The following is a 24,840-nucleotide window of genomic DNA, read 5'->3' as shown; positions in this document are numbered from 1 at the left end:
CTAAATATTTTTACTTAACATAGAGTATGAAATGTCATAATTTTTAGCTTTGGTTCTTTAATATAGTCTGTAATTTAAGCATCTAATGGGAGGAGTGTTTACAAAATATAAATAAATGTTTTACTCGTTGAACTTTTGCTAAAATATATAATTCTTGAAGTGCCCTTGTGCAACAAAAGTCTATTTTATAAAATTAGTAAGGGAGATAAATTTGTTAACAAACGTCGTACACCCACTGAATAGTTACAATAAAACATGGGCTTGTCTCGTTGCTACTCATTGATGAAGTGTTTGCTGATAATATTTAATATAATATTCCTTGTAAGTCTGAATAGTTTTCATAAGAATAAAATAAGAAATTGTGATAGATAAATCCTGTATTTTAATTGACAAATTGTTTTACTGTGTAAAGTTTAAGACAATTATTTTTACATTAATACAAAACAATAAACACTTCCAGCTATAAATCAAAAAATATTTTTATATGTTTATATTATAACACTGTAAACGGGTAACTATGATAAAAGTAAATGTTAGGAGCATTTTATTCAATTTAATGGATTTTGTTGATTTCTACAGGTTACCATAATTATTTGTGGCGATCTATTTCGTTCCTATTATGACAATAAATTTAACCGTTCAAGGCGGTTAAAGTGTTTTTTTACAGTTTATATAAATGATAACTTAGTTTTCCCTGTATTAGGATACAAAATAGTTACCAAATGTTATACTCTAATAATATTGTCATGAAAATTCGGCTCTCCTGTGTCTGGTTCAATAATCTAGTCTTCCTATAAAAGTCAGTCAGTAGGCGTGGTGTGGATATTTCGACATAGAAAACATATTAAATATTTTCCGCCCGAGACTTCCTGCGCCTCATCGTTGGCTATAAAGACATATTCAGTCTGGGGACTATTAACTTTTCTACCTTTATAATAAATTTTATTACAAGGACACCACTTTAATTTAATAACAATTTAATTACACTAAAAATGATAATAATTCGTACTCATATTTTGCATCCGCACACATATAGCATTGTGAAAATATTTTTAGTAGATCTGTATTTGTTAAGTAACTGTAAGGACGCGTCGTATATATGTTGCAGCTGGTAGGTGTGGGTGCGTGCGTGTTCTCCGGCTGGGCGCTTTGGGACGGGCGCGGCTCGGAGACCAGTGCGGGCAGGGCGGGGCTCTGCGCGCTGGTCGCCTGGGCCGCCGTCCTCACGCTGGGAGCCCTGGCTGCGCTGGCAGGTATAGCGCTATACAGCTCATAGTTGCATGTAATAACGACTTGTAATCTAGGATGACGAAATATCATATCATTTGGATGACATGACTATCGTCGGGTAATATATTTAGTATTTACGGCCTCCACGACTCGCAGGTGCCATTCGTGGTTCGGCGTCCCTGTTGGCGGGGGCCTTCGCACTTCTGGCATTGAGCGCGCTAGCCGAAGGTGGCGCGGCGTGGTGGGGCGCAGCTCACTCCGCACACCTCACACAGGTCCCTCGACTCACCTCAAGAAGACAATACAGGAAGACATATAGAGCGTTCAGTAATATTATATTATTATCGGACAGATGTTGCGAGACCGCCTGAGACACACGCTGACACACGACTACGGCGTCCTGCCCGCGAGGACACAGATGTTGGACGCCATACAGCACGGGGTCAGGACACTGCTCTATTCATAGATTCTCTTAGATCCACCAACTGTCACGGCTCCTGATCTTCATCTTCGGTGTTTTCCTTCCTTAGCTGCAGTGTTGCGGTGCGGAGAGCACACGGGACTGGCAACACGCGGCTTGGGGTGGAGGCTTGGAGCGCGATCGGTCGGGCGAGACCATCGACCTGAGCGTGCGCGCGCCAGCCGCTTACTACTGGGTTCCTCGCTCGTGTTGTTCTACCGCCGACCCCGAGGAGTGCGAGTCGGCGCGGCGTGTGGTGACGGCCTCGGGCGGGGGCGCGGGCCTGCACGGAGTGCCGTGCGGCGCGCGCGTGTTGGACGCCCTGAGCACGGCCGCTCGGGCCCCGCTGGCGGCGGCCGGCGCGCTGCTCGCCGCTCACGCCGCCGCATTGCTGCTAGCTCTGGCGCTGTGCCTCCGAGCTCATCCCGACACGCGGTATACCAAAAAACAAACTCTCAGATGGACTAAGTCTACGCACGAGACTAATCCTCACTTTATACCTATCTCAGCTGATAAGGAATCATATCTTTTCAGATACAAGGCCTAAGCGTCGTCTCCCTGCAGCGCCCCTGACCCTCGGTCCGGACGCCCCACTGTCCACACCAGTCCCGTGTCCGAGCCGCTTCACTGCCGTACTTCACGTGTAAGCTCTCTACAAACTGACGTGTTCAATGTTATCATACAAACCAAGCTCGTCGCCGTCTCGGGCGTCCTCCGCTAGAGGCGCTGGAGTCACGCAGCCACTCTTGTCAGCGACTTGCATTTATTTGGAGTTCGTTGGTATATCTTTATTTGTTCCTATTTTTTATTTAATTTAATAATACTCGCGCCGGTCCGCCGGCCCGCCTGTCGTTGCAGTATTTATGACGTACAAAATGTTAAGCTGCCTTAATATATTGTATAATGTATAAGGAGCCGGACTGATCCATTTGGAACTGATTTATTATGAGTCGCTTAGTAATGTTTACCAAATATTATTTATATGTAAGGAGGTTATCGTCTCGTATATGTTTATGTGAACTGTACTTACCGACTGTTATATTTTAACTGTTTACAAATTATTATTTTTATTAAGTAGGTTTTAGACATTAGCTTATTATGGATGTGTGCTTAGTTTGTTTAACTTGATGTGAATCAACAACACGCCCTGCTGGAGTGTAGTGGAGGTAGCTAGTTAGTGAACACTGTACATGGACCCCCCTCCGACTCATCTCATGGAGAGCTTGACTTGAGTCTTCCGCTTGTACTGGTTGCTCTTGTTTGCTGTAGATACTATTGATGCACCTTACTGACTGCCTTAATCGGTGTCATAACTTGTCATTGTTGTGTTATCTTTCAAGTTGTAATATTCTATCTTCTCTATCTTCATCAGCTCTTAGTTCTTCAATGTCCAATGATCAATATTCCTAATGTCAGAGCACCATCAGTTTAAACATCATTTCTAACTCACAATGACACACTGATATTGTTGTATTATTTTTCTATTGTTAGTGAAAACTTAAACAAATATTGCTTGAATTTTCCTCGCTACCTGTTCACTTCCACACCTTCGGTTGGTCGGCCTCAAATGTATAGGAGTTAAGACCATCCATTGTGTATGTCTGTCCGTGTACACATCACTGTTTGTATGGTGTGTTGTTCCATAAAGTGTCATAATCCTCTAGCACGTGTTCTTTCAGTACAGAGAACTGTCAGGTGTCTAGAATGTTATGGAGCTAAACATTGTCTGGGCCCAGAAAAGTATCTTTTAGTGTTGAATGTATTGAACTACCTTTGAGTACAAAATATAGGCTTGTGTTCATTAAAATAGTAATATATTATGTTATGTATAGTCAGTGTAGTATACTAGAGTCTCTCTGGCGGCGAGGATCAGCACTGTGCCTAGTCCCAGCGGACATCGCCACACTTCATACGGAGCGTTTTTCATTAATAAAAGTTGTCACGTCGCGCTAACAAGACACGGGAAGCGCTCGTCCAGGAGTGTGTCGCTCAAACTGGGACGCGGAATACTGTTGGTTTGCTTAATTTTATTATTTAACAGATATTTAGTTGTAAGGAGCGCGCTGCGGCCATCGACTCTCGCCCGTTATACATATGTATAACACGTGACAGATAGTGAGTAGGTCAAAGGGAGGTTAGCCCCAGCCAATTTTATTTTTGTTATTGTGACTATATTATCAAGAGAGATACAACGAAAACTACAGAAAATAATCCACACTATCTTTTGTCGTATTAGAACATTGAACTTCAATTTGTGGTCAAATTTTGGTATCTCTTTAAAGCGTCGGGTAGCTCCGGCCACCCACGTAATTAGTGGCCAAATCGTTCTTTAGACACACACGTCACAGTGGTAGTACAGATGCGTTGGATTCATTTATATAAACACGCCTCGTGAGCCCCCACTGGACATGGCTTGCGTTAGACCTAGTCCTCATCGAACGTTTCACCACACATTATGCACTCTGTTTCCTTATTTTCCGGCTCAGATGCAAGCTTCTTCGCTTTCACCTGCACTTTAAAATATATCATTAGGATCTTTGCCTTTTTCAAAATTTCGCTTCTTTGTGTTCTTTTTCTCCTAGCTGTTAATCGTTTCTTAGAGGCATCTGGAAGAAAGGACAAAATAGGTAGAGATATCTAATCTTACAGCTTTCGTAAAAAACTATATTTTTACCTTTCGCTGACAAAACTCTTCTATTTTTGTGAACCGTCGATATTCCTGCCTGTCTCGTCAGCATTATAAATTTGAAAGGCTTGAAAATTGAATTTGAAGTTTGAATACAGTTTTTGAATTAAAAATTTACTCGATCAGAAATTTACCCGAACGCAGCAGTCAATCGACTTAGACTGTTCGCGTTTGACGAATTACTTTTAAACGCACACAGAGATCACACGAAATTCAAGTTCACGCCGCGCGAAGTACCTACTGTGGCCGGGGCTAGCCGCCGGCCGGGGCTACCCCCTTTCCCCTCTCTTATCGCTACTAATTATGAATATATACAATACCTAAGAGCCGACAAGTCTTGAGTGTTATTTCGTGTTTGTATTTGATATACGAGTATTCGCCGTGTACTCTACGTATTAATATTGGATGTCTGCTGCCTGGAGACTGTTACCTCATGTGAGCCGGTCGAGGACCGTGGCCGCGAGCGAGCCAGTGCCATGACTAGAACATAATAATTAATAAATGTATCAATAAAAGTATCAGTGTGTTATTTGTTTATAATTTTCAGGGATAAGATTTCCATACGAATGTTTCCAGATTTTTAGTTCTGATCTACGAACTTCAAAGATTTTAAGTCTTGTAAGTATTGTGGTGTAATATATGAATGGGAGATAATCAGTTTATTTTTATAAGATCAGTCAATGCATCAGTCCCCATACTCCCATGTCGGTAGAATGGGAAGTTGTATTAAAAGAGACCAAATTGCGCCAACGGTGACAGTACGTATTAGGTTATGTGAGAGTTGGACTTTTTTTCTTAACCAACTAGAAAAACACAATGTAGTTTAGAGAAAACTTAAGAAGTAGGACCTTAATGTATTCTGAGTATTCGCTGGAAAAAGGGATCACCTTCAATCTTATGACGAAAAGACGTCCTCTCCAATAATGCCAGTTAACTTCCTTCATGAAGTACATAGTTTATAATGGTCGATGATATAAGCCATTGTTGTGAGTTCAGTTGTGTTTTGAATTGGGAAGACCAGAACCAAGAATGAAAATCATTAGAACAAAAACGAAGCTTGGCATAAAAGGAAATGTTAAGAATGCATAGTTAGCAATATTGTTCCCAAATTATTTCCAAGCCAGGAGTTCCTCCTGGCTGAGTGTTCTTTCCTCTCTCTAATTATCTCGTAGGATATGGAGAAGACTTTCTTCCGGTGACGGTCCTCTCATGTTTCGCGGGTAGTGTCTCAGTGCGATATTGATAGTTAAACTGACAGACTGAAAACCTAAATTTTACAATGAAGCTGTTTCGAGTCCGAGTCTTTGCACAGGATTTCTCGTATAGCGAAGTACTCGATTCCAGGGCAATGAAGCGGAATTTTAGCACGATTAACAAGGAGTCGCTCGCCGTCATATTCGATGCTACTACACCCAACTCACATTTGTCCGTTTTACATTGGACATTCCAAACTCATCATAACCCATGGGCATACAATATTTAGGGAACAGTGAGACAGCCTGTAGACGCTGGAGCGTGGACGTGCGTAGGACCACAAAAACATAAGTAGGGCGAAGGGTCGGCAGACAATGATTCGTGATACCGGAGACATGTAGTACATGTTTATGTAAGGTAGGCGATAGACTTGTTTTCTTTTAATAAATGAAGCTGTTATACCTTGTTATTAGGCATTCATAAAGAAGAGAGTAGTTGGCTCAGTAATGTTACTTACATTTTTACAAATATCGTGAAGGTATTTTCCTTATTTTATTCGACTACATTAATTAATTATTTATCCATTTAGTTTTCTCTCTGATTGACCTAATAAGTGGCTATGAACGTTATAAGCACTTCCCTGAGAAGTATTTAGGTACAGCGCTTTAAAATTTTGAATTTATTTTTCCGTTGCAAGGCACCGTAGTAAAGAGGCATTTAGATGATTGGTATGTAATTTGCATAATCATCAAATTTCAAAGAGGATTAGCATGCGTACCGCAATTCTTGTTACTTAAGAAGTTAGAACTGCATTTGAGGTTATTTAAAAAAAAACAAGTGCATGTTCTTTACAGTTATAATGAGTTTGTTTTAGCGGTAGTAAGGAATTCAATTATATCAATAAACTTGTTGAGGATATCACTCTTCTATCGCCAATCGTCGGTTGTATCTTAAACAGGAGATTCCGTCTACCGTCGCACAAAAGGTGGAAAATGTGTGGTAACGGTTATTAAAGCTCATTCCACAATTAGTAATTCTCTTTCAATAATGACATATTAAAATTTTCATAACGTTCCGTAGGCTACCTACCTAAGTACCTACCTATCCACCTACCTACCTACATTGCGACTGACAGAGTAGTTTGGATTAAATTTTTATTGATAGATAGAAGAGTTGCGTTTAATTACCAGCTGACCTCACAACGCAATGGAATATGCTAATGAATTTGTATACCATGAATTGAGTTAATATGAAAAAAATATTGATTTCTTTGTGTCATTCATCATCTAATAATAAACAGGAAAACATTGGAAATTAATTATAAGTGGTGAGAAAATATAAACAATAAATAAATCTTATTTATGAGGTGACTTTGTCGATAAATTTAAATGATCTTTGAATTTAAACCATGAATAATAAAATTTTCAAGAACTAATATTCATTTGAATATTAAATTATATCATCTCAAACAACTTTCAATATATTTTCCTCGCTGTACTCTTTTTTTTAGTTTTAAATGTTTGAGCACCTTGCCGAAGTCGTATTGACAAGAAAGTTTGCTCTTATAAAGACTTCGATGTGCCGGAAGTAAGCTTGGCACCGTTGAAGATTCAAGTCCAGAGCAAGTATCGATTCAGTGAACGGCTCTTTTATTAAGTGAAGAGGCAAGTTGTATCTCTGACAGTCTGTCTGTATAACGAATTGTATATGCCATGGAGTGCTAAAATCTTTTTGACAACCTCTGTGTTTCGAGGGTTCAAAATCGTCGCCTGTGCTCGCTACGGTTCTTATGTAAAGGAAGAGCGGTTTATATTTTTCAACAGGGCGTTAACTCCTTTCTAAATGCGGAACACCACAACGCGTCTGACACAAGTAGCACCGAGGTGCTTAGCTTTATGAATTGTTCCCTTGTTTCTCAAAAGACTCGTTACTGCTAAAATATAATAAGTTAGCTGGTTTGAATGCCATCAAGTCGCTTCTACTGTATTTATTTTGAGATAATAATGTTATAATTTTAAAAAGACATGTCCTATCTTGTGCAAAGAGAATCTCATCTGTCTATAATGAGTTGGCATTGACTCTTAAAATTACCAAAAAACAACTATTCATTTACCAGAAACATACCATAACTACAAGTATGTGTTTTGAATCTAAATCCATACCGTGCACAGCTTAACATTCGTGAACCTATGTGGATACTGTTTGAAGATTTATGAAAGAATAACTGGGAATTCTGCGTATTTGTTTTGACTATGTAAAACTTGTTGTAAGGGTATTAATAATTCATTATAAAGATTAACCTTAAAGATCTTTTTAAAAACTTAAAATAACTAAATGGATAGTTAATGAATGCAGAAAAAATAGTATTATTTATTGACTTATATAATTTTTATTAATATATATTTGTTTGGTATTTTACTTATATATATTTGTTTAGTATTTTACTTATATATATTTGTTTAGTATCTCATATATATGAAGGGTACTAATGTAGTGGGCTAATCAACTCTTGTCCAACAATCGTGTCCACACTCCACATTACGTGATGTCGGAATGTGCGGGAATCAAATTCTCATTTGCAATAATATTGACAACATTATAAAATGCTTACGTCTCCGCTGAGTCGTGATGTTCTTCCGTCACCCGATATATTTATATTTATAATATTAATAATTATATTCGGATGTTAAACATTAAATTAACTCATCGTAAATTAGAGGACCTCGTGTTTGTATTACAGTAAGGGGTCTGGCTCCGAACGAGTCCTCTCTGTTCTCGCCCGAGTTATTCATCTTAAATTGTTTCAATGATCCTTATTGTTTTCTGTCGCTTGATGCAGGCAAAATAACAAATTAAGATCCAGCCTTGATCTTAATTTCTTATTTTGTATATATATCTCTCGGTCACAGATACAATTACATTAAAAATATTATTAGCACGAATGAATGTAGGTAAATGAAAGTTCATATAAAATATCTGTGCCTTTTTTACAAATTATCTTGACTAATGATGCCACTGGAGTCGTTAGATGTTGGAATTGTTAATTGTGTAATATATTGCGTTTGGTTGCATTTTGTTCGACTTCACCTCTGACCCGCGGGCTCGCTGATACTCTTAATTCTAGATCAATTGAACAAGCGGGATGCTCCGTCTCAGCGACCGCCTCGTTAACGACAATCAATATATGTTTGTCAATCGACCACGTCATCATTGGTACATTAACATTTTTCTTGTATAACATCATTCTGATAACCTTATGTAGGTGCGCCCACGAACAGAGGTGGTTCTGTGTGCGCACTCTCCTGCATTCTCGGAATAATTAAAGTAAACAATTATTAGACACGATCAAAAAAAATCTTGTTTTATTTTTACGATACTTGAGCTAAATTTTAATGCTTTTTTTAAATCTCCATTTTCTTAATCAGACCCATATTTCGTGTCAAACGTCGGACCCTGTTCAATATTCCATTCTTATGGATGTCTTCGTTCTTAAAATCTTTTGTATTTATAAACACGGTCGCTGTCTCCAGTAGTTTTAATTTGCCTTCCACTATTTCGATGTTCTCAAAGTTTGTTAACTATCTATATTTATGAGGTAGTTTTCATTGTTATTTTAATTATATTTCTTTGTTTTTTTCTGTGATTGATTATATTTTATAAATTCAACTTAAGAAGAAGACAAATAGTATCATAATAAGTATAATCATAAATTCAAGTAACGTGACGTCTCTAGGGTTGTTTCCGATACTGTGATGTTCGTGTTATTTGGTGGTCTGTGTACAGGAAGCCAGTATTCTAGCTGCCCCAGGTATAGCAGACAAGCATTATATGTCGTATAGTATACAACATACGATATAACGAGTAGTAGGACATAACGAGTAGTTTCACATGGAAATACACTAAGTATTAAAACTTTTTAATTTATTGGAGACGATCTTGTGAAACGAGTATTTCAAAAGTGAATAGAATTCACATTTATTTATTATATAGCAATAACAACACTGCTCGATAGACTTTGGATCATCGATAGACGTATGTTATGTGTAAGAATTTATATATCATGTAGCATATTTGTTGATAACCCTCTAGTAGTATTTATAGCTATACCTTCTGCTTGTTTGGTAGAACGAGATGGACGATACAAAGAATATGTTTATTTACAGTATCGTTACGACGAATAAATATATAACAAGTCGTCCTTAGTCCTAACTGTAACAATAATATGTTCAGTACTGCGACACAACAAACACCTATAGGGTTCTTACTTAATACCCAAGGTATATATTATTAATAATTTGTCAAGTGTGGCGTGTCGCTACTTCTGCTGACATACAGATTAGGATCTAGATGTAACATATAAGAACATTTTGTTTATGAACCGGCGTTCTGTGACGTCAAGCAAACATAATGTCGAGACAGGTGTGGAGTCCGGAGCCTGAGGCTGAGAGTGTGACGGATTGTAAGGTTCAACAGTAACGAGTTATTGACCGGCTGAGTTGAGATACGGATGTACACAGTGAGCCTCAAACGATTCTCCGATCACTAAGAGTATCTCGAACTACAACTAAGAAACGTGAAATAATACGTCGGAGGTTGGTGTTTTCGGAAATAAGTCTTTGTTGTATTAAGACACCGAAACAAAAAAAAGAAGGGTCTGTGTTTTATGACTACAGATTATAAAAAAAGTCACCAGACATATTTAGATTATAGAACTTTGAATTTAATGTTTTCTAGGGCAAATGATTCATGCACGTTTTTACTAAATACAATTAAATTTAAATTGACCCTAAAAACTAAACTTAACCTTGAAACGTTGATGAAAAAAAATTATAAAAATATTTTTCGAGAATAAATAAAGTCTAAAGCGTCGCTCGCATTACCGACCCGCATTAAAGTAATATTTAGAGCTCAAAGAGGAGGTCGACCCTCGGCAGGCTCTCGGGAACATTCAGCGTCGACACTCAGCAACAGTTATTCATTAACAGCATGTTGCAGCGCTAGCGGCCATGAGGATAGAGGGCGCGGAGGGTTAGTGGAACAAGAAACATTACCGCTCCGGCTATGTACCGATTTTGTTAATTTAAATATTTATAAAATATGTATGTCGTAGAAATTTTGCTAAACTAATTAAACAAACCCCTGCACGTGGAGTCACATTCCACGCCCCAATCTTCGGTACACATTAACCGTCATGAAGAGCCCGAGTCGTCCTCAGTCCCCGCAGCCCCGCGCCCCCGGCAGCTGTCCGCGTGCGCCCCGTCTCCTCTCAGTCAGTGCCTTACCAGGCCCGACCGCCGTCGGACGTGTGTCTGTTGTGTCCAGTGCTTCCGATGTCGTGTGTTCCCCGCGAACCCGAGTCCGAGTCCGCGCCCCGGTGACCGTAGGAGCGCCATGGCCTGCGCCCGCGGTCTCTGTACCGCAGACAAAATTTTCGTATTCATCAACGTCGCGTTCGCGGTAAGCTGGCTTCTTTCTAGGAAATATGACAAAACATGAATTAAAATTGACAAATTTTTACAATTTAACCGCTCGATACGAATCTCGGAGTAGGTTTCTATAACTATTGTTGTGAAATTGTGAACTATCTTTTATTAGATATAAATATTCAATTCCCAAATTGTACTAGTCACATTTCGCACTCGACAATTTCAGAATATACATCGCTACGTTTTCCGATTAAACTGAGTCAGCCTCGAACTATTTCTTTGTTTAGTGTTCATTAAAACCATAGTGCAATGTTTCTTAACTTCATTATTCGATGATTCTAAGAATATTACCTGAAGGTCTCCCTCTATTACGGCGGAGCCCCTTCACAGTCAGGGGCTCGTTTCGAGTCCCACCTGTCACTACCTGCTCCCCAAGTTAATGTAAGGTTTAAATCGTTTTGACCCATTTTTAATTAAGTATAATACATAGTGCGGTCTGGTATGTTGCTCATTTCTATTAATAGTATGTTTTGTTTGCATTGTTTGTTGTCATTCCTCCACCGTCCTGAAATGTCCGCCTTCACTAATCGTCAGCCGAAAGCTTGTTTTATAATAAATACGTGTGAAAGATACTGAGGCAAAATGCCAACTAATAATAATGCTTTGTTTATTGTGTGCTACAATAAATTGTTTTTATAGTAGCTGATAATTAATAAGCAGGCTTAAGTTTTATGTTTTGTAATTGTGTTCCTCGCAAGTCATCGCAAGGTTCGTCAAACGTCGGCTGTGGAGATGTTTTATTTTGCTGATATAAAAACCTACCTACACTTTAAAAATCAAAAGACCATTTCAGAGATATAAGTTAATCCTTATTTGATTTGTGTATATGATAATATATAATAATTTTTGTTTAATTGTACCCATAACGTCGTGAATACAATATCAGCGGTCTTAAAAAAGGTCTTCCAAAATATAATGTTGTAATATTAATCTTCCATTACACGGATGGTTGAGAGGTGATGCTGAAAGATGTTGAAACTTTAATGTATGTAGTCCATAACGTATGTAACGTCAGTCGCTAAGTATTTCCGTTATCCTCGTAACTTTGTGCACTAACTTTGTGTAACTCTTTCTTTAATAATATACGTAATGACATAATATGACTGCAGTATTTGTGATTGTTTGAGTTAACATAATTACAAATGACAAAAACATATCGGAGTTATGTGATAAATTAAAAGTTTTATGATATTTATTAATACGGTAATGGTTGAAGTTCACAAAACGATGAAATGAGAATACAACGTACGTTAAATCGGTGTCGACACTTGATACAGACACGTCGCCGTTTCGTATTGATGTACTCTGTAGGTATGGTGTGATTAGTGACTAAGCGTAATGAAATAATGTTTTCTGGCAATGCTCATATTTGAGGACCATTATCAATAATGTAACGTGATTACTTACTTTAAATATCCAATTATAGTTACATTAAGAAATTTATTATATAAATGAATACATATGAGTTAATTTAGAAAGTTATCATAGTTTTCACGTCGTACACGATTAGGTCTCATAATATTGTGTCATGAAAGTTGTCTTAAGTCTTAACGCTATCTGCAGAATGCGTCAACGCCCTTGACAGTGGCCCGTTTCCCGTGACTGGTCGGGGCCGGTTATCGTGAGACGAGTCTTGTAACCGAGCTTTATGATACTCGCTCTATTAAAATATATAAGGCCGGCTTCTGGATCCGAAGCCTCGTTTTAGTGCACTCCTTCGTTTAATACCAGTTTTGAAAAATGACAAGGTAGTATAACGTGTCTCCAACAAACTTTACAATATACATAGTATATCGTGTCTCCAACAAACGCTATTACGATCGATGTTCAAGTACAAATCGATAGTTATTGTGGCCGACGTCGTAATAATCGTGACTATATCCAGTCATAGTGAACTAATATAAATATGTACACACTAACTTTATACACGTTACTTGAGCGGTAATGTGTCGGTATGCGAGGAATGTCCGACAGCACATGAGCACAACACTGGTGGTGAACTTCTCTCAAGGAAACAAAAAACACATCCATGCATTATATATAAATATCTTAAACTATTCAGCCGGTTTTCCTTAACTTCTACTGCGACTGTTTCGACGTATAACTGTATCATTCATAAACGAAGCGCCTGGTTTCGTTTAGCTTTGGCATCACGTGGTTAGTCTCGTAGCTGTTCCTAAGACGGATATTATTGTTTTTAAATAAAAATAACATTTTATGTAATATTCCTTGTAATAAATTCAATATTAAATTTTAGTTTTACATGTTTCAACTTTTTCGGTAGTACTGGAGTGAGCCAGGGATAGTTAGAACATTCAGTTTGTTTTAGTTTCAATCACTGAACTGATTAAAGATGCGCGGAGGTCGTGCTACAGGAGCGAAAAGTTTTATACGTATCGAACACAACCGAGCTCCGTTGTCAAATAAATTAAATGGATTAGAAAATAAATAAGAGATACCAAAATAATGTGGCGAAGAGATTCGTGAGTAATGATGAAGTGAAGGAAAGTATCACGTGGATCGGCTGGGAAACTTTATACAGAACTCCTATAATATACGAGTACAACATGTGGCCAAGAAGTTTTACCATCTCCATACGTTACAATAACCGTGACGGTGTGGAGAACACTTCGGCTTATATAATACAGCATTAACCTGCTACTAACTCGCGTTTCGAAAATTGCCTGAAACATGAGAACAAAGACACTAAGCGACGTCTTACTTTAATATAATAATGAGGTATGTGATGTGATGTGATGTGATCGGCTGACTGTTGTCGTATGGTATTAGGTAATGGCTGTTAGACCAACCAGAACACCGCTCTTATACACTTGAAGAATTCCTATTTGTTTCAAGGCGGACATTGACATGTCTCCAATAATATTTGAAACAATATTACTTCTACACCATTGACTAACAATAAATATAACTAAACTAATAGCTTGTTCTCTGTCACTTTTAGTGCTTCTTTAAAGTTAAGAATAAAACAACAATCAACAGTAATAATGACAAGTTAGTTGTGCTGTCAGTTGTCATTGTTGGCGTTTTATGAGACGTCTTCGATGTTTCACTCCTGATTCCGCGATGAGATACAATGATGTCAAGGCCGGCGTGTCGTTCACACTTCACCGACTTAACGGTTTTTTAGAAAACGATAACAAAAATTTGCCTTTGACTGTGTGAAGTTGAACGGAATCAATAAAGCATCTCATTTATTGACTACATTTTACACAGCTTCAAACAAAACCATCGTCGGGTAACGTTATGGAGGTTTCGTTCGTTGTTTGCGTTTTTATGAATCCTTTGTTGTGAAAACGTTGCACACTAAGTTAACAATATTAAGGTCATGTATTCGTTTAGTATATCTGATGTCTAAACAAATTATATATTGTACAATGCTACCCTGTATCTTGTGTTATGGGTTAGATTCCTCCTACCGGCCGCCGCCTCGTCTTCTCTTCTGTCTAAGTTTATCGGAATATGTAGTTATTGTTATGCTGCTGGCTAACAATAATTTAGAAACTGAGTACACATCCAGGAATCCAAAAACGAGGGTAATTTTGAACAAAACAACTAAACATTCTTAGAATCAACAAAATGTCTCGTATCTACCCTCGAACAACAATCACGTTTATCTCAAAATAACTTATAAAATATGATTTTCAGTATCGGATTTTATTTTAAAGCAGCTTGTTTTTGAAGTCTGTTAATGAGTTTCGTCGCGATTTTAATGATAATGTATTTATAACATTTTGTGTTCAGTCATATTATATTAAGTATATTCTGTTATTTGAACCTATTTTCCCTAATTGAAACTCCTTATTCCTGTACAGAGGCGACTGTTATCATTGTAATCATGACGCGCTTTAATGTTTTTCTTATGAGTAAAACTAGCTCGTAAGGATCTCTTATGTCATACAGTCACCGACAGTCTACCCTATCCTCAGTCTATCCGAATATAAAAGACATTTCAGAAGACGGCGGAGTATGGGGCGTCGACCGACTAATTTAGTCCCCGTTGTGACACATCAGGTGTGCAGGCTACCTGTATACTTGCCCACATGCATGCCACCTACGATTGTTGAGATGTTTGTAACGGTGAATGCGTTTGTTTCTTGCATTTAAAATTGGCCGGTTAGTGATTTGTAAGAGACGGTCGTCGCTGAGTTTTGAACCTCCTTCGATTGATACATTTGAATATTGTTCATACATAATGACACTTAGCATGGTCTTCTCTGAACTCGATGAGGACACAGGTTCAATATGAACATAATGCACGCAACTCGAAACGATTATAATCGACACACAATAAATTACATAATATTCTATATTTTTTGTACTTCACGTTTACAGTTTATTTGTAAAACAAAAATCATTTAATATCTCCACGCAACTCAGCATCGATTGATATTCGTATAAAATAGTGAACAAAGTGACATGAGGACATTTTGATAGTGATATTAACTAGACCGTGTGCGTCTGGAAAGAGCTACTAGGACTGCTTGAACAAAGTTATGTCACATTCATATATTGTTTTATAAGCACCGAACACGACACGGCAAGTTGGTGAGATGGCTAGAACTGCGAGATGATGGCCTGACGCATGACTCTGTTAGTGTTACGCATACCTGGAATATTAATATATATGTATTGTTGTATTTGTGTTATATATAACTAATAAGTTATGTGAGATGTCCGGTTGTGTGCTCGATATTTGACACATGTCTGTCGCGTCTTACAACTGTTACGCGGTGGTTAAATAATGCTATCGTGTTCAAAGTACAAAAGGGTTATTACACACATGAGAATAAACAAAGAAAAATATTTATTAATCGGTCTTGACGCAAAGTTAAGGTAAAACTTAACAAATTATTGTACTTATAATGAGGTTTTAGGTCATTTGATACAACATAGTCCAGTCACTGAGTTTGTAACGATGGCTGCGGGTTCAGTCTGAGAGGACGCTCGGAAGACCAGCGTGCAGGAAGCAGGACCTCGCGCCTTACAGACGGGGATAGCAGGAGTAGGAGTAGACTAGGCTAGACACTACATAAGCTACATTCAGACCACTGATTGTATACTTTCTTTTCGGTTTTATTTATTATCTTAAAATAAATGAAAAGTTTGAATAACTCTAAATACAAGTTGTAAACTAGCGGATGCAAAAGCTCAGCGAGTGTTAGGCTCCTCTCCGATGACGTCACTGGCGACCTTAGCAATTTACAAACATTTCTTTGAAGTTTTTTTGTAGAATATTAATAAGTAAGAGTCAACCCTATTGTTATCTTCGTCCTCGGCGAGCTCGACGCTCGTACAGCACCTTCACGCTCTGAGAGGGCTCAGACTCGGTACACACTGTTATGTGCTTTAACACTTTCACATAACAACTTGTGAATTATCGATCATATAGTGACATGTGTGTGTTTGTGTGTGTGTGTGTGTGTGTGTGTACGTGTGTACAATAATTGTAGGGACATACACACGTACGTCGTCTTAATAAAGATTATCATTTATTCTATTTAAACATAACTTCATACATAATTGTTCGTCACAGTGTCGTTCCTTCACAGTGGTTGATCTTAAATAAATTCAACTCATGGTTGGATAAAGTTGAAGATTGGATATTGTAATTAAAAATATTTGTGAGACATTTAAAATAAAAGCATATTTTTCGAATCGTTGTATTAATATTGAAATATTTATATGAAGTTGTGGGAAAAGAATGTCCACAGCGGCGCGGCGGTCGGACCCAAACTAATGATAAGGAGTTTTGACGTCACTTGGAGCAGTTCGGCTTGAGTTGTTGTAGTGTCATGACGGCTCATGTCTGAACACAGGCCGTCGCGTCGCCACCAACATATCAAAACAATGTATTAATATAACTATTCATATTTTAGTCATATTCTGATGTCACATGTTATTTTCAAGTTTACCTCAACCTTCTCTATACTTACATTACTCTGTATGACCCATACTAACTGCTCGGTAGTCGGTTACTGGTTAGTCTGTGATGACGTCACTATTCATCTCGTCCTAAAGGTCGTCGACCTCCAGCTCGCCTCTTCTGTGTTCTTCTTAATTGTCTTTCTTCTAGTTCCCAGCGACTCATGTAATGTTTAATTTTTTTCAAAGACTTTAAATTGTTAACCAAAACCTGAGTCAGCGGTCTTAGTTTCCGATTCATCAGTCGAGTGAGCCTCGAGAGACATTATAAGGAAATAATGAACTTGTTTAAACAAATTGATAGATCCTTGAAACAGTCGAATACTGACGACCTCGTCGTACAATAAATACAATTTGCATCGCGACGAGTATTTTGTTTTTATCTAAGGAACGGACTCTTAGTGGGATTTCAAACATGCCTTTCTCTTTGTTTAGCGAGTTAACTTAGTTCTAACAGAAAAAAATGTGTCGTAAGAGAATTTGGTATACATGCCCTAAAGAAAACACGTATGTATGGGAAGAGGTAAAAATAATAAAAGCTTAAAATTGGTAAACGGGAAGAAATAGGATTCGTTTTAATTTCTGTGATGTGGAAACTTAAACACAGGTTAAGCCATAACCTCATCGTAGAGCTGTAGCAGTCTAGTAAAAAACTATGTCACTTGTGTGCGTCGTAAGTAATTACACGAGGTTCATTGATATTGGATAGTACTGTTTACAATAACAGATAAAACAACTTAAAAACTAAACAAAAAGATAAAATACATATTGATATTTGATGAGTTTGTAACGCTATTGTATATGTTTAAAAATAATGGTTTCATTTAAATGAATAAAACTCGTGAAAGTCTTCGATCTCGCTATTGTGTATGATAATACGAGTATCGTGTTCTGTAATATGTATTTTCATCATCATCATCATCAGCCCATCGGAGCCCACTGCTGAGCAAGGGCCTCTTCTCACATGGAGAAGGTTAGAGCATTAATCATCACGCTTGCTCAAGACGGGTTGGCGATTTCTAACTTATAATTTTGAAATTATAAGACCAGGTTTCCTCACGATGTTTTCCTTCACCGTCTGTCAGTGGTGTCTAAATACTATTAGAAAGTACATATGACTATGAAAAATCACATTGGTACTTGCCAGGTTTCGAAATCGCGCCCTCACGCATGAAAGACGGTCCTATAACCTCCAGGCCACCACGACTTCATATGTATTTTAAATGGAATGAAAAGAGGCAGAAGTGCTTTTAATGAGAAAACCGAATACAGTGTGAGGAACCACCCAGGGACAAAGTCCAGTGACTATATGACTAAGATATTACCGAATATTTATACATTTATATTAAATACAAGAACCGGTTAGTTTAATATACAAAGAAATCGTTCTGTAAGTCTGTCGCGGAGTGTTCTGGCCCGTATTGACTCTCATTTATTCCTCCCATTGTTCTAAAGTATCTTAAGTTTTATTGTCGACTTGAAATATATCAGGAGCAGGTTTCATAAACATCCTGAAACATGAATATTAAACTATTTAACTTACCAAAACAAACAAACTCACATTACCAATAAATAAATATATCCCTCTAATATTATAATGGTCTAAGCTGTATATAATCAGATGTGTATGTGGACGTTTGATACTATTTAATACAAGAAGTATAAAACAGATTCCAATAAAATTTTGTTAAAGAAATAAACCAAAATAAAGTATTAAGTTAATTGAAACAAATTTTACTGCACGGTCTGAGTCTGCTATTGTGTGCACACCTTGTATTTGTAGCTACGATTTTTTAGCGTTTGGAGACTACCCAAAGTACCCGGAACGTACAACTATGATATATTGGTAAAAGTTTTCAAGAAACACTAAATGCTATGTTAAAATAGCGACCCTAATGTTTAGCGCAACAAAAAATTGGACAAAATTTCTTTAAGACTATTACTTCGGTACGGTTTATTGACCGCTCGGCGTCGTGTTCGTCTCTGCCTGGTTACCGTCTGCCTGGTCACTTCGTACCGCTACTGTCCTCTCCGATGATACCAATGTATCGTATCAAGAGGTCGTCTTTTATAAAAGAGAATTTTGATCGATGATCGCTCTGACTCAACATGCGGCAATTTATAAACTGAGAACGCGATGCCGAAAATTTAAAATGAGTCTGAGAGGTCGAGCCGAGGTTAAAAATAATTACCATTGAATCAATTTTCTTGACATCTATTGAAGACGTCCGAAGATACGGAATGAAGTTTAATGAGCACCTTGTGTACGTCATTTGACCTGTTACCGACTGTGGTACATCGCCAGCTAGATACATCGCCACACACAACATACACATTACAGAGTGATCGAGGAATGTTGACCCGCGGCGTGACTCCGACATTTGAATGCGTAGACCACAACGAATTCTAATTCTAATATTAGTTTTTTATGAGCAGACGGAAACAAGAACGTAATACCTCGCGCTTACAGAATCCTCTTCCTGTATTGCCAATTATATTTGCTAATTAAATTATATGCAATCTGAGTTTTAAAGGTTGACGAAATAGAATGAGACATCAATCTCAGATCTCTGATAGCGAGAGTTTTGTTTAAATGACTAATGACTTAAAACAAACTATTAAATAGACAAAACCGGAAACGAAACACGGAGCTAATACCAGATGAATCGACGTGAGACTTGAGAGTGTCGTAAGGTAGTGTTGACATCATTTAAATGTCAAACTCCTTCATATGAGTTTAAGGAAATGTATCTGGCATGAAGCTGTAAACGAACTGACAAACGGTTATAGAAAAATATTCACAAAGGATCTTTAGAAATCATTGGAACATATCTATATGAAAATGATAACGGCTTGACATGTCAAATAAATTTAATTTCTCAAAAGAATGTATAGAGTTTATTGTCAGTGGTCTTTGCTTGTAGTTATGATTAGCGGACGATGAATGGAATTAAAAATAGCGACAACAACGATTCCATGATATGATTGTGAGAACGGAACAAACAAACAATATTAATCACAAGCGAGACGAGCCGACTCCGTCCGGATGGCTTGTTCCAGCCGCTCCACAGTTTAACATTATATAAGGATATGAGAAAATGATATTTATGTTTTCGCGGAGAGAAGTCGCTCGGTGATTCATTTGACGACTCCTCGATGTTGGCGCGTTATAAAAACAAACAACGTTACAAACAATGTCACGAGCTTCGTTAATAGCAGTTGTTAAATTAAATGTTGGATTCTCACAAACAGGTAGACTCATCAGATACGACCTTTGCTTTTTTTTGTCGAATATTCTCTATGGGCTGAAATAAAAACACAAAAATTATGACGAAGTCGTAGAAGAGTCACAAAAAATGGTACATAGAAAATTCTTTGATATTAAGTAACCAAACGCTAGTGCCGGCCTCTTAACACTGTGATGTCTGTAAAGCCCGTGAGTCGTAATACAATTAATTATTACTTTATTGTTATTACCGTTGATTGATCTTGATTCTTCGGTGAGTTGTAAGAAAAAATCAAGAAATTTACCATTTCTTATATTTAATGACGTCTAAGATTTTCCAAAGTACTCATTTCAATGGAACTATGGTTGTCGGATATACTGCAAGGTTTACTATATACATATATGTGTATATATAACACATTTTTCGACTTGTTTAATTCAACTTAATAGACCCATTAATCGATGTATAAACGTTAGAAACTAATAACATCATAATTCATGAGTGAGCTGTGTGTGTCAGTCATGCTAAGGTCATGCCCACCTCATGATAGCGTTTTCGTCATTGTGATAATGTTATCGTCATCTGACTCTCCTGTCATTTGACCTCCAGTTGGAAACTTTCAGTTATAACAAACTACTGTTTCCTTCACTGAAGCCGATTCAAGTCAGCATATTTAGCAAACAAGAAACACAGAATTCTTGATATCGCAGTGACACTTAACCTTTTCATTATATAATTGAAGTTATAACATGTCGTCACAGACTCGTCCTGTACTCGTTATCAAGAGAGTGGAATGCTGCAGATATAATCGATATGATGAAAGGCTCGTTGTTGGACCTCAAGATAAAACATTTCACTATAATGCAAGGACATTAACGTGAACAAAGAAACGATAGTAAATGAATAGTGTGTTATGTGGACAGATGTACAGCGGGGCGCTGCTGGCGACCGCGGTCCGTCTGCTGTGGGACCCGAGCACCTACACGTGGTTCAGATACCTGTGCGAGACCCAGTACCGCGTCACCACCGGTTACCTCCTGGCGGCCGGCCTCTGGCTGGCCGGGCTGGTGTACGTCGCCGCCAGCGCCGCTCATCGTCCGGCTACGACCTGTCTTCACCTCGTCAGTGAACGAACAAATACTTTATATTACTTTTGCAATTTTCTCAAAGACAGCATTTATAAACACGAAACAAGACAACATTTATATCAGTTATTTAAATTTATTACTTTTCAATTTACATTTTTTCATAATCCTAATGTTTGTGTAGTATGCTGTTGGCGTTGTGTGCCTGGCGGTGAGCGAGGTGGCGTACGGTGCGTGGATGGCGGCGTCCCTCGCGGCGTGGTGGCGCTCCGCCCCTCAGGCTGACCTCGTGCGTCACGGCATGGACCTGCTTCATGACATCAAGCCCGCGCTGCTGGCCGTCGAGCGATACGCTCACGTGGCGCGACCGATCTACGCTATGATCGAGGTGCGACTTGTATATTTTAGTATTGGTCTCGGCTGTGGCAGTTGTACACTAATAGATCTATACCTAGGACCTTAACAGACGTACCAACTTAATAGAATTTTAGGTCAGACATACGCTGCTTGGAAGTAAGTAGAACGCAAAAGTAAGAAATTGTACGACAGAAAAAAACACATGCGTCCTACGAAGAACGTGTCGCAGATGTCACGGCCCGGACCCGTCAGTCCTACGAGGTTGTCGTTGATTATGTTCGTTGACTCGACCTCATATATGATGAGTGTCTGATGTATGTAGCAGGCGGTAATAATGGAAACTTTATTGATGTCTGTTGAACAATTTCGATCTCATGACATCTATTGATGGCGCCAATTGACGGAATTAACATTACAATGCTGCTCCAGTTTGTCCTCGATCAGGACAAATCGATTTCTGCCGAATGAAATCAGCGGACGGTAACGTATTCAAGGAGCTGTCTTTACCCTTCTCGTTTATTTAGAGTTTGCTTTTACTGTTTAAAGAAATCATTTTTTACATTAAATTATTTACTTAACTACAATAACATGTTTCTCTAGTTAATGTTGAGGGTGTCAAAGAGATATGTTTTTTGTCTGAAAAAACAATTAAAAATATATTAGTTCGAGGTCAGTCATTACGGAACAAAAAAAAACATTTGAATGGGATACAGTAAAAATATAAATATGTGGATTGTGTTTCAACAGTTAATGACGTGAGAGATCAGTTAAAGTTATGTCAATGAGGAAAAGGAGGAAGCATTCATAACACTCAACCGGCTGGTTTAACTTAGAAAAATATATGTTATTAAAATTTAAAAGAGCCTCTGAGACAACACACCGCCTCCGACGAGATCGCTATCCCCAACATGTTTTAAACATTAAAGCATTGATGAAGGCGATCAACAAGAGAATGATCAATGATCTTCGCTTGATTCACTTATCGGTCGATTTATAGTAAGTTGCAAGCTCGCCGCGTTCGAGGCGGACCCTTGGCTGTAATGGATTGACTTATACTAATTTAAAGTGCCAAGAAATATCTTTTGACAGCTGGTCCTATTGGATTCAGTGCTTAAGATTCGTTGAAACTTTCGCTTCGACTTACTGATTTCAATATCCAATACGATTATAACCAACTGTGTATGACAAACGAAACAACTTATACCATCGTGTTGTTGATGCAGGAGGTGGAGCAGAAGGCGCCCAACAACGCGTACGTGATCTTCGTGTTCGGAGTCGTCGGGATGATCCTTCAGGTCGGTGTCCAGCTCGTCCTGTAGTCCTATAGTGTCCACTACTGACGATCTGACGATCTAAGTAATTGTAGTCTAAATCTAAGTAAGTGAGTGACGATCTAAGTAAATTGTATTTTCAGATAGCGGCATTCATAATGTCTCGCCGACTGGTACGACGCATCTCCACGGCCACGGGCTCGGGGATCGCGGACACGGAGTGCGGTGCTCGGGGGATGAAGGGGGTGAGGGGTCTGGGGGGAGCAGACTGCTCTCTCGCTCTGGAGGAGTGCGCTTACACGTGCGAGAAGACGGTCGACGACGACAGCGACGGAGGACGAGACCCGCCGCCCGGCTGGAGGAAGAAGGCCAACCTGCGCATGTACACTATACTCGACAAAATTTTCTAGCAGGTGAAGCATGTGAGCATTGAAGTGAATCGTTTCTGTCGTATATACACTTACTAATGACGTCACCACTCGCAGGAACACGCGGCGCTTCCGGAGTCGAGCGCCGCGTCTCCTCCCGTGAAGCGCCGCCGCCGCGACGCCCGCGAGCCTCTCCCCTCCCACAGCCACCTCACCGACCGGTCCGCTGAGCACACTTGGCGGGATCCTCGCTGGGACGCCGTGCACGCCCAGCTGGCAGCCTCGCGTCGCCTCGCAGCCAGCTCCTCGTCCTCGGGATGTTCCCCTCGTCCCACCACCACAGTGCTCGTCCTGCGGACGGACCTGTAGTGCGGCACGAACCATCATACCGTGCTGTAGTCGGACGAGGCAGGAACATAGTTTGAGTTAATGTTCCTCAAATCCCTATCGAGAATGCGTGATTTGAAGGGGACGACATATTTCCACTTTTATGCCTTATGACGTATCATAATGTCGTGGAGGAGGTGTGTCGTTTAGATTTCATGTTTATTATCTTGTTAAATGTATATTACCTTTTTTAAAAAAATTCTACTTCCAATAATTAGCATTAAGAAGATTTATGAGCGCGTCTTTTATGTACGTATTTGATAACAAGATGTTTGTAGCGATGCAACGATCGACACTGCCGGAGTGTGATGATATAAAAGACTTCTTTGAGCAAACCGGCTCGTAGCCATCGTACCCATCGTACCCATTGGTATGTGGAGTATTCAACATGTTTCACGATCGAGGATCGAGACACAGACTGCCATATTGTTTATAGTTTAGGTAGTTGTTACTGTAACTTGTAAGGGATATATTATATCTTAGAATGTAAAACGCAACCATATCTTAGCGAGGGAGGGACTTGCCTGTTCACGTGTTCAATACGTAACGCTCTGCGATCATGTTCATAGTTTATTTTAGAATTTATATTTTGTAGAGGTTTAGTGTCTTGAAGATGCACTCGGTGCTATAAAAAGAACGCCGGCGTGATGCCGGCGTGGGGCTCGTAGTTCACGTCAGTTGTGAGTCGGAGTAGACGGCCGCCGTTCGTCTCCTCCTCCGGGCCAATGGCTCCCGCGAGGGGAAGTCTCGCTCCGAGCCTCAACTTCCGAATTCCATTATTTCTGTGATTTATCGAACGTAATGTAACAGAGTAACGAACAAAGTATTGTTATTGTAAGTCCTAATTATATACATAGGTAGGTAGTTTAGAACTCACATTTACTACATAGAGCGTGTTCGTGAAGGCGCTCCGAGCCTCTGGTGCCAAGTAGTTAGTAAGTGTTCAGGTCTGTGTGGTCGGAGGCTGGCGGAGGAGAGTGCGGACTGCAGTAGGAAGACAATAACATATTGGGAGACGAGATGAGATGAGATGGACCGGGGGAGGGGAAAGGGGGAGATGGGAACTTGTTAAGACTATTATTAAGCAATAAAGTGATATTTTTGTACCGTTTTTGTTTTTATTTATTTCTTACATCATATCTTTAA

The 24,840-nt window shown here is 38.9% G+C and overlaps 2 protein-coding genes across 4 annotated transcripts; both read left to right on the top strand.

Moving 5' to 3' along the window:
* The first annotated feature begins 75 nt into the window (after window positions 1-75).
* Window positions 76-4,891, top strand: LOC116769478 (tetraspanin-11-like). 3 transcript variants are annotated; one of them, XM_032660583.2, is made up of 6 exons: window positions 76-321; window positions 1,109-1,253; window positions 1,387-1,505; window positions 1,583-1,672; window positions 1,761-2,125; window positions 2,225-4,891. In XM_032660583.2, the coding sequence occupies exons 1-6, from the start codon at window positions 256-258 to the stop codon at window positions 2,235-2,237; spliced, it is 798 nt and encodes a 265-aa protein (XP_032516474.2). In that variant the 5' UTR covers window positions 76-255; the 3' UTR covers window positions 2,238-4,891. The 3 variants fall into 3 exon arrangements, with proteins under 3 accessions (XP_032516474.2, XP_032516475.2, XP_061378552.1); XM_032660584.2 differs by having other exon boundaries at window positions 2,200-4,891; XM_061522568.1 differs by having other exon boundaries at window positions 1,761-4,891.
* A 5,934-nt stretch (window positions 4,892-10,825) lies between these two features.
* LOC116769430 (uncharacterized) lies at window positions 10,826-24,805 on the top strand. The gene is made up of 6 exons (XM_032660520.2): window positions 10,826-11,027; window positions 21,150-21,347; window positions 21,496-21,699; window positions 22,892-22,963; window positions 23,083-23,352; window positions 23,425-24,805. Exons 1-5 carry the CDS (start codon window positions 10,962-10,964, stop codon window positions 23,347-23,349), a joined length of 807 nt encoding a protein of 268 aa, XP_032516411.1. The 5' UTR covers window positions 10,826-10,961; the 3' UTR covers window positions 23,350-23,352; window positions 23,425-24,805.
* The last annotated feature ends 35 nt before the right edge of the window (window positions 24,806-24,840 follow it).

This window comes from Danaus plexippus, chromosome 14 (genome assembly GCF_018135715.1).
Source record: "Danaus plexippus chromosome 14, MEX_DaPlex, whole genome shotgun sequence".
NCBI classification, from domain to species: domain Eukaryota; kingdom Metazoa; phylum Arthropoda; class Insecta; order Lepidoptera; family Nymphalidae; genus Danaus; species Danaus plexippus.
This window is presented reverse-complemented; position numbering and strand designations above follow the sequence as displayed.